This window comes from Pholcus phalangioides, unplaced genomic scaffold (assembly GCF_987345545.1).
Source record: "Pholcus phalangioides strain wild (caught in Gottingen) unplaced genomic scaffold, Ppha-v1.0 ptg000008l_1, whole genome shotgun sequence".
Taxonomy (NCBI): domain Eukaryota; kingdom Metazoa; phylum Arthropoda; class Arachnida; order Araneae; family Pholcidae; genus Pholcus; species Pholcus phalangioides.
In genome coordinates, this window is record NW_028301601.1 from 22,120,045 (window position 1) to 22,131,215 (window position 11,171).

General features: G+C 35.7%; 1 protein-coding gene across 1 annotated transcript in view; it reads right to left on the reverse strand.

The window, feature by feature from the left end:
• Positions 1-6,436, reverse strand: part of LOC149083986 (uncharacterized) — a 28,703-nt gene extending 22,267 nt beyond the window's left edge. The window contains exons 1-5 of the mRNA XM_089235244.1: positions 6,393-6,436; positions 4,398-4,485; positions 1,018-1,103; positions 843-921; positions 339-453 (exon numbers count right to left, since the gene is read on the reverse strand). Of these exons, the coding sequence (XP_089091370.1) occupies positions 339-453; positions 843-921; positions 1,018-1,103; positions 4,398-4,479 (362 nt within the window). The 5' untranslated portion in view covers positions 4,480-4,485; positions 6,393-6,436. The remainder of the gene's footprint in view (positions 1-338; positions 454-842; positions 922-1,017; positions 1,104-4,397; positions 4,486-6,392) is intronic.
• Between the last annotated feature and the right edge of the window lie 4,735 nt (positions 6,437-11,171).

Sequence of the window (11,171 nt, forward strand, 5' to 3'; positions counted from 1 at the left end):
CTTGGTCACTCCTACAATCATTCATAAGATCACTCATGTGGTCAGAGTGGGCAAAATGTCATTGGACAAATGCCCAACTCATTTGATCACTCACACTGTCACTCAGTGACTCATACAGCGACTTACTTGCACATTGTCACTCATACGGTCACGGCAGGCGAAATGTACCGGAGACGAAACGTGCTAGGAGCGAAATATTGTGTAAGAAAAGTCGGGGGAAAATTTTCCATAAACCACTTTTTTTTGTGTCGATTAATTGAATTTTCATTAATATTCAGAATGTAACGGTGGACTTATTTTTGCCCACCCTGTATATTCAATATTTTGTAGTTACGTACTCCATGAAAGCGTCCATGTGTATACGGCTACGAGCAGTTTCGTCTTCTACGAAGCGTAGGCATGTATTGTTCTGGATGTGCCACATTGCCCTCTGGATCTTTCCCCGCCATTTTTCTAAAAAAAAATGGAAATAGGAGAAGGTTTCTTCTTTGAAAACTAATCAAAGTAAACGCACCACTAGTGGGCCACTTATAAGACATTCAATTCATTATATCTAAAACCTTAAAGTAACTCAAAGTTACGTCCATTTGATAATTATTTTTAAACAAAATCTAAATTCTTATCCATCATCGTTATTAAATGAAAACTTAAGTATTCAGTTCAAAATTTTATTAAAAAAATGAAAATTTACCTTCAGTCTACTTCAGTAGTAGGCCACACTAACTAACTAAAAGTGCAATAACATCCCTCAATTTATTTAAAATAATGATAATATCTGAATATTTTAAAGTGAGTTTTAGTTAAATTTTTATAACACTGTATATAAATGGTGACTGTCTTACCAAGAGATGGGTCTATGCTGAAGTAAATTACGCCGTTCGGCCATCGTTTCGCATCACCTTTTATGGCAGCACTACGTGCCTATATCGTTGGGAGAGGAAAAATATCATCTGTGAAACATTTTAAAATTTTCGAAATTTCTAAATTTTTATTTTATGTGTGTGCGTAAAGACTAACTTCTTCATTTTCTATCTCGATGTCACCTTCGAATAAGTCTAAGTTTTCCATTGGAGGAAATACTTCATCTTCTTCGATTTCGGGATCTGTTGGAAAAATAAGTGTCATATGTTACCATTAAATTTAAATTATAAAAATTTATATCGATAGTATAATTTCAAAAATTTTTTGTAATCTTTTATTATAACGGGTGTACCGCAACTTACGATTCTTAAACTTCACGGCAGTGAAGAAAGGGACGATCTCAAAATGAATAATCCAAAATAAGTGCTGAGCATTGACCCGGGGCCTTCGTGATTTTTCCCTTCTTACCCCGTAACTTCCCTTCTTACGAAGGGAAAAATCACGAAGGCCCCGATTGACCCCAATAGGATTATTATGATATTTTTTTCCAAGTTAATATCTAAAATTTTATGACGTCACATTTTTTTTAAATGTTTCTGTTGGTCACCACATATACTTGTGTATATGTCACGGTAAAATACGGGGTTTGTATCATTATACCACTTCTCCAAACACCAACTATGGCGATATCGCTATATTGCAATTTACTGCCATCAATGAGATGGAAAATGAAAGCGCTGCCTATCGGTGGTCGCCTCATGTACGTTAGGGAAAATATCTTACCTATATCCTCCTTTGGGTTTGAATCCGGGATCGTGACAGCAACCTTCACGGTGGTGTAGACGAGCATCTTACCACTCGGGCGCAATTATACTACCCGGTATCGTTATACTTGTCGGTTAAAGTAAAAAACTTCCTACTAGAATGCTTCCGCTGTAAATGGTGTGGCAGTCATAGATTTCAAATGGACATATCTCGATGAATGCACACCTAGAAAGATGGAACCTTTTGTGTTTGTCTCGTTCAATGTACCGTAGAATAGTTTAGGTTTAAGTCGGGAGGGGGAGGGGGGTGGTCTTCAACCTTTCCGACATGCAAGGCCGTCTTAAGAGTATCATGGGCCCTCGGGCCAATCGATTTTTCTGAGGCCTACAAAACACCTCGAAAATTTCAACCAGATCTCAATTTTTTGAGGCCCTTTTTCACTTGAGGCCCCCGGGCCGTTCCCGGGTGCGCCCATGCCTTGAGACGGCACTGCCGACATGGGGGGAACGGAGTGTCAAAGGGAAATTTCCCACAAAACCCGCATGTCACCAAGTCATGTGAATTTAATGACATTTTAATAGAAGCGGCCAATGGGACCCCGAGTTTGTCCACAACAGAGACAAAAATAATTGAAGACTTTTAGTTATTGTGAAATTATTTCTTTTATTAGTTATCAGTTTTCATTAGTTCTGAAAATATTTTTGACACTAATCCTGAAAATGTTTTTGACTAATTACTGAATAAATTCTGATATTAGTTTCAATCTGAAATAACTTTAAATGATTCCGTAATTATTTATTTCGGTAATTGTGAAATTAAATTCGTTCTAAATATATCTTGGAATAATTTCTTTTAGTAATTATGCAATTATTGTTTTAATGATTGTGAAATAATTTCCCTTAAATATTATGAAATTATTTTTCTCACTAACTCTAAATTTATTTGTCTCAAAAATTATTATTTTTCACTAATTCCGAATTTTCATCTATTCTGGAATTATTTCTTTCGGTAATTCTGAGTTTCCATCAATTTATTCCGAAATTATTTCTTTCTATTAATCTAGAATTATTTCTTTTATTAATCTAGAATTATTTATTTTATTAATCTAGAATTATTTATTTCATTAATTCCGAAATTATTTCCTTTATTAATTCCAAAATTATTTCTTTTATTACTTCCGAAATTATTTCCTTTATTAATTCCGAAACTATTTCTTTTATTAATTCCGAAATTATTTCTTTTATTACTTCCGAAATTATCTTTTATTATAATTCCGGAATTATTTCTTTAATTAATTCCAAAATTATTTCCTTTATTAAATCCAAAATTATTTCTTTTATTAATTCCGAAATTATTTCTTTTATTAATTCCGAAATTATTTATTTTATTAATTCCGGAATTATTTCTTTAATTAATTCCAAAATTATTTATTTCATTAATTCCGAAATTATTTCTTTTATTAATCTAGAATTATTTATTTCATTAATTCCGAAATTATTTCCTTTATTAATTCCAAAATTATTTCTTTTATTACTTCCGAAATTATTTCCTTTATTAATTCCGAAACTATTTCTTTTATTAATTCCGAAATTATTTCTTTTATTACTTCCGAAATTATCTTTTATTATAATTCCGGAATTATTTCTTTAATTAATTCCAAAATTATTTCCTTTATTAAATCCAAAATTATTTCTTTTATTAATTCCGAAATTATTTCTTTTATTAATTCCGAAATTATTTATTTTATTAATTCCGGAATTATTTCTTTAATTAATTCCAAAATTATTTATTTCATTAATTCCGAAATTATTTCTTTTATTAATCTAGAATTATTTATTTCATTAATTCCGAAATTATTTCCTTTATTAATTCCAAAATTATTTCTTTTATTACTTCCGAAATTATTTCCTTTATTAATTCCGAAACTATTTCTTTTATTAATTCCGAAATTATTTCTTTTATTACTTCCGAAATTATCTTTTATTATAATTCCGGAATTATTTCTTTAATTAATTCCAAAATTATTTCCTTTATTAAATCCAAAATTATTTCTTTTATTAATTCCGAAATTATTTCTTTTATTAATTCCGAAATTATTTATTTTATTAATTCCGGAATTATTTCTTTAATTAATTCCAAAATTATTTATTTCATTAATTCCGAAATTATTTCTTTTATTAATCTAGAATTATTTATTTCATTAATTCCGAAATTATTTCTTTTATTAATTCCGGAATTATTTCTTTAATTAATTCCAAAATTATTTATTTCATTAATTCCGAAATTATTTCTTTTATTAATCTAGAATTATTTATTTCATTAATTCCGAAATTATTTCTTTTATTTATTCCGAAATTATTTCTTTTATTAATTCCGGAATTATTTCTTTTATTAATTCCGAAATTATTTCTTTTATTAATTCCGAAATTATTTCTTTTATTAATTCCGAAATTATTTCATTTATTAATTCCGAAATTATTTCTTTAATTAATTCTAGAATTGATCGTTTTGAATTTTTTCAAACATTTTCTGAAAATAATCGGCAAGCCCACGACAAAACGCTCCGAGAGTCAAATGTGGCACATGGACCATACGTAAAAAGGCCCATGGTTTGAGTTAAAGACAAAAAAAACAGTTTTTATTTTAATACAGATGCAGCAGCTTGCAAATTAAATCACATATTTTATCCCTAGAATTACATTATTATTATTATTATTATTATTAATTGTAAGTATTGTTTCTACCTCAAAGAAAAATACAGAAATCCTTACCCCGAGGAGTGACGTTCCCTTCATCCTCAGCTCCGTAACAAGCTGCACACACCAACAAAACGAAAACCGCTAAAAACCGCATGGCTGACTGCGAAACAAAACATAAAAGTACACATGAATTCATTTTGAAAGGTTTTAATATTTGAAAAAGTTAGAATTTCGCACAAGTGGGTACATGCATTCCAGACTTTACCACGAAGCCAAACTAGAAGAGATCTCTACAACGGGATAAGTCCGGTTGCAGAATTTCAGCGTTCATGTATATCATGTTAGGGTTGCATGCAGTGAGTATTCCTTAAAAACCGCTTGTTCCGTGGTATATATTACACTTTGAAATACATTATGTTCTTATAATGAGTAGATTTAATGATACGTATGTTGAGTTAATATTAATTTTCTTTTCTATATGCCAGTGGAGGCCAACTTCTCACTATTCAAGGGCCAACATAGTGGTCAGCTGCAGAGTCGAGGGCCGCATTAGGGACAACACTCCGGTTTATAAGCCTCATAATGTTAAATTACTCGGAAATTTCTTAGATTTGTGTCCACCATAATATGGTAAAAAACTGGCAATTTAGTCATTGAAATTTTACCCTGCGCTCCACTTCTTCATACACTGATACATGTCCATTGTTCTTTTGGTACCCAGCTAGTAGATTCAATGCATCAAAAATTACTGTTTCTTTAGCAAACTTCGCATGGAACAGGTAGACTACCTGTATGTCCATGAGATTACACGGAACCAGATTTGCGATACATGTACTCGTGTTAATTGAGTTACCTTCTTGGAACAGGATATCAGTATTTTGGTTTGGGAAGGTGTCACAAACCTGCTATATCAAAATTTAGAGATAGCTGTTTCTCAGTTTTCGACACTGAAAACCATCGTGTCTGGGTGTGGAAATTTCTTGTTCAACGGCACAATATGAGCCCGACCAAATATATGACACATTTTTGCTCTTTGGAACTATTGATTTTTGCGTAGACTAGTCGGTTGTAATTTCGACGTATCGTTGTGAGTTGACATACACTTTGAAAAAGTTTCATCACTGTGAGCAGAACCATAAATATGCATTCACCGACGAACTCAGAGGCGGAAAAGGCTGGTAACGTGCCCAACGGAGTGGCGGAAAAAGAAATGGGATAAAAATGTCCATAACAAACTTCAAGTGTTTACAAGAAGGCAGTGATGAGAACATAGCTAATCACTATCGTCACTAGAAATCAGGTTTGCTGTTTGTTTCTGCTTGTTTTAGACCAGCAGGCTCATCCCATTATAAAAATAAACGATTTACGGCCATAATCATGTCTGCTGTGAAAAATTATGTCTTAAATAATGATAAGAAAATCATATTAATACACGGTAATTTTAGCCAGCCACGGGCCGCACAAAAATCACCTAACGGGCCAGCTGTTGGCCACTCAAGCTATGTGCGACGAAACGACGTCTAAAGGCGTTGTCCCACCAAGAAGCATTTGATTACATGAAAGAGTGACATTTGCACACCACAACATGGATGAATATGAATTTCACAACTGGGGAGTCTATCTATTCAGAATCTATTGTAGGTCCCGGTCTAATTGGTCTGGGTAAATCATCTTGCCCTTAATAGAGAGGGGAAAAGACCTAAACAATATCAGAACAAAAAAACCGAAGATTTATTTTGACGTAGCTTTTCATTTTGGCAAGAGCCAAATGTCAAAAACAAATGATGGGATTTTGATGATTAGTCGTATTACAATGAAATTGATTTGCGTGCCCTAAGGAAGAATAAATTCAGAGATTTATACATAGATCATATGAAAATATTGATTTGGATCCAAATGAAACTCTACCTTCATATTTAGAATCTGAGAATATCTATATATTCAGATTCACAGAGAATCAATTCAATTAAGTAATCGTAATGTACTTTATTTTGTGGAACTAGAAAATGGTTCATTAGGTTCAAAATACATCAAGTCGAAAGAGTATAGAACACCAATATTACTCACCTCCGAATGGTACGGCTCGGCAATGTGCTACCTAAACCTTTGACGGTAACTTTTATAGAAAATACAGAGCTGTCACGTGCACATTTCAACTCTGGAGATTCTGACAGGTTTTTGTCCTGTAAACATCACAGATGGATTTTAGTACAATGAAGAATGTGGATAAGATTTTAAAACACCTTTGGAGACATTCTCTGATAGAGTATTATGTACCTTACAAGGAATAGATCACACGATTGGAACTGCATCTGTGCTTTTTTGCCGTTAATAATGTTCAATATAATATGATATAATATGTCAGATGTTTTGGACACGATTTGAATGAAAAAATAAATTAACTAATAAATTGTATATCTATGGGGAGAAACGATCTGCCGAATCGATTCGTATATTTCTCAGATATAGATTTTCATAAGAAATCTCAGCGGTTGTTTTGGTTTTTTTTTTTAACTTATTAAGGGAAGTTGATATCTGTATAACATGAGATGGAAAACTCTATGCTTTATTAGAAATATCATTAGAAACACTATTTAATGATTATTTCAGATTTTTTACACGTTCTTGATTGTATGTGCTACCCTATGCTGGTATAATGGATACTTTTGGGTGGGGTTTTTTTTTGTAAACTTTCATCATAAAATGCATTAAAAAGAGCTTGCTTGCTTGATAAATACAAATACAAATACAACGCCACAACAGGCAAACTGCCCAACGAGGTGGCTGACTTAAGAACATCATGGATCCCCGAGCCCCTACCTACTACTGCTACACCACACATGCACCCCCCCCCCCCCGCGGAACCCCCCAACGAATCGGTACATGCGGGAATGTGCGTGTACGTGTAGTGCAACCTGACGTGAAGTTTGTTTCTGTGTAATGCTTGTTATGTGTAGTGCTGTCATCTGCCCCCAGTTTTACTAACTATGAGTGAAGTGTTATGGTTGAATGATTTATCGTTGTAGGACTGTTGCTCTCTGTGGCGAGACTTTTTAACGGGGAGATCGGCTCGCATTTGCGCCTTGAAGTTGGGAACCACAGAAAACCAACTTCAGCCGACCACCACTGTGGGGTTCGAACCCGGATCCTCGCATCACGAGTCCGGCACTATAACCACTCGACCACCACAGCGGCAAAATACCATGACATCAACGTAATCGAATAAAAATTGATTCAAAATAAAATAAACCATTCAATTCATGAAATGAAATGAAGTTTTGAGATTTCATGGACACAATCTTATTTAAAATAAAATTTCAAATTTTGAAATCTAAAAAAATTAAATTTTAAAATTTGCTTCATTTCACTGAACTGTTTCCTTTATTTTGAATCAATTTTTATTCGATTACATTGATGTCATGGTACTTTATCATGCGCGCGAGCTGTTTTAAATGCATTTTAATGAAAATTTGCGAGAAAATTAAGTATCAAAAATATGTAAAATTTTATACCAGCATAGCACATAGAATCAAGAACATGAGCAATATATTCGAATTAATCAATAGTTAAATAATATTTTTAATTATATATATTGTAATATATATTTAATTTTTAATATGTAATTTAATTATATATATTTTTAATTATATATACAGTCAAACCTCGTTAATGAGTCACTCTTGGGAGAGCAAAAATATGACTTACTAAGCAGAGTGACTCGTTAAACGGAGTAAGCCATAGCTGTGCCAATTCCTGCCTAAGGACAATTGGGACTTCCAGAAAGTGACCCGGTAAGCGGAGTGACGTGTTAACCGGATGACGCACTAACGAGGTTTGACTGCATATATTCCTATTAGAGCATAGTTTTTCCACCATGTTAAATGTACCATCCCCCCCACCCCGGCTAGAAGAAATAAGATAGTGATTCAGAAAAAAAACACAGACTATATATGTCTAAAATTTATTTTCTGTACGTCTGTGTGTATTTTCTCTGTACAAATCTTCAATTTTAGACGGATCTCTTCACCAAATTTTTCATATACACCAAACGGGGTCCGACTTAAAGGGTAGGCTACATTAAAAGTTCGTCGGAGTTGGGCAAATGCTCGGAACGGGCGGAAAAACAGTCGGGCGAGAATTGTTCCTGGGCCTCAACAATCACTTTCGGAATATTTACTTTGATTGGTTGCTTTGGCTCCCTAGCAATGCGTTTCAGACACATGTATATGCCATTACAATGATTTTTCACTTCTTTAATGCTGCCAGTATATATATATAAAGGTATGTATAACAGTTTATGCCTTTATAATGGCATGTCATTTTTTCAAACCCCCAGTAATTGAAGAATACCCGGGCAGCGCCTCCATACCAACCGTGGCCTCCGCTCTGTTCCCCTAGGGAATATAAGCTGGTTCGTCTCAGGAGACGTGGGCCATGGTGGAAAATCCAACATCCAAGACCGGCAAACCACCCGCAGCAGGCCGGACAGCCCGAAGCCAACCAATAGCAGGAATCCTTCCATAATCCCCCCCCCCCCTCCACACCCATAATCCCGGGCAGCGCCGGGTATTATACAGCTAGTTCTTAAATAAAATTCAGTCGTTCAGAGTTCTAGTACGATCAAAGATTTTAAATGCAAAATAGTTGTGGCGCCTATTTTGTATTTTAAATAACATGCATATATACAATGAAGAGCCAAAAAACTGGTCACCTGCCTAATATCGTGTAGGGCCCCCCGCGAGCCCGCAGAAGTGCCTCAACACGACGTGGCATGGACTCGACTAATGTCTGAAGTAGTGCTGGAGGTAATTGACACCATGAATCCTGCAGGGCTGTCCATAAACCCGTAAAAGTAAGAGGGGGTGGAGATCTCTTCTGAACAGCACGTTGCAAGGCATCCCAGATATGTTCAATAATGTTCATGTCTGGGGATTTAGGTAGCCAGCGGAAGTGTCTAAAATCAGAAGAGTGTTCCTGGGGCCACTTTGTAGCAATTCTGGACGTTTGGGGTGTCGCATTGTCCTGCTGAAATTGTCCAAGTCCGTCGGAATGTACAATGGACATTAATGGGTGCAGGTGATCAGACAGGATGCTTACGTACCTGTCAGAGTCGTATCTAGACGTATCAGGGGTCCCATATCACGCCAACTGCACACACCCCATACCATCACAGAGCCTCCACCAGCTTGAACAGTCCCCTGTTGACATGTAGGGTCCATGGATTCATGAGGTTGTCTCCATACTCGTACACGTCCATCAGCTCGAAGCAATTGGAACCGAGACTCGTCAGACCAGGCAACGTGTTTCCAGTCCTCAACAGTTCAATATCGGTGTTGTCGGGCCCAGGCGAGGCGTAAAGCTTTGTGTCGTGCAGTCATCAAGGGTACACGAGTGGGCCTTCGGCCCCGAAAACCCATATCGATGATGTTTCGTTGAATGGTTTTCACGCTGACACTTGTTGATGGCCCAGCATTGAAATCTGCAGCAATTTGCGGAAGGGTTGCACGTCTGTCACATTTAATGATTCTCGTCAGTCCCGTTGTTGCATGATCTTTTTCCGGCCGCAGCGATGTCGTAGATTTAATTTTTTACCGGATTCCCGATATTCTCGGTACACTCGTGAAATGGTCGTATGTGAAAATCCAAATTTCATCGCTACCTCGGAGTTGCTATGTCCCATCTCTCGTGCGCCGACTATAACACCGCGTTCAAACTCACTTAAATCTCGATAACCTGCCATTGTAGCAGCAGTAACCGATCTAACAACTATGCCAGACACTTGTTGTGTTATATAGGCGTTGCCGACCGCAGCGCCGTACTCTGATTGGTTCCATATCTCTTTATTTGCATACGCATGCCCCACCAGTTTTTTTTAGCTCTTCAGTGTATTTCGTAGTTGATTTGTTTCTTATATTAGATCAGTGTTTCCCAAAGTGGGCAATATCGCGATGGGGGGGGGGGTGCGATGGAAAGGTAAAGGGGGGCGATAGAAGATACAGATTTAACAGGATCCTATGGGATCACTTGAGTTGGGGGACTCGATTCGGGAGACACAATATTTCCTTTTCACATAATAGTATGCCAAGAGTTTTTTTCTTCTTCTCAAATTTATAATCTAAGTCGTACCCTATATGTGTAAACACCCAATTTGTTCTAGCTGCAGGAATCGCTTGGAAGAAAAAAAGTGAGTCGATTGCCCTCAACAAGATATAATGAAAGTTTTCGGCATCCTAATCCAAACATATTCGGTTTCCTGGAAGATAACATTCCTGACTGTCAAAGATATTCATGTTATATTAAAAGTAATAATTATTCATTCATTAATAAAAGATTCCATTAGTTTGAATTTTCTCATCCATGCAATATTATTATCAACTAAAAATTTTCAAATTGAAGTTTCCCAATCCTGAAACGTATACAAGTAAGGGTGCATAGGTAACAGGGCTTATGACATTTTACTGACGAACTTAATCCAAGACAGCGATTCTAAACCTTTTCTGACTCGCGGAGCCCTATTCAATGAATAATTTCTCTGGCGGAGCCCTGTTTAACTCGAAGAGCCCTTTTTAGTATATCATTTATATGGCGGTACCCTTTAGGCCTCTTTTTTGTTTGTTTATCGAATTTATTGATTTATTTTATTCTTCTCGAGTGGCCGCGGAGCCCCTGGGAAGTGCACACGGAGCACCGGTTGAGATCCGCTGCTCTAGAATACTTTAAGACATTCATTTTTAAAAATATCGTTGGTACTTTGAAAATCAGAAGTGCCTTATGTGCTGATGACGAAGCTCATGTTCAAAAAACTAAATTCTTCACATTCAGCTTTGTTCCTTGTAAACTGACCTG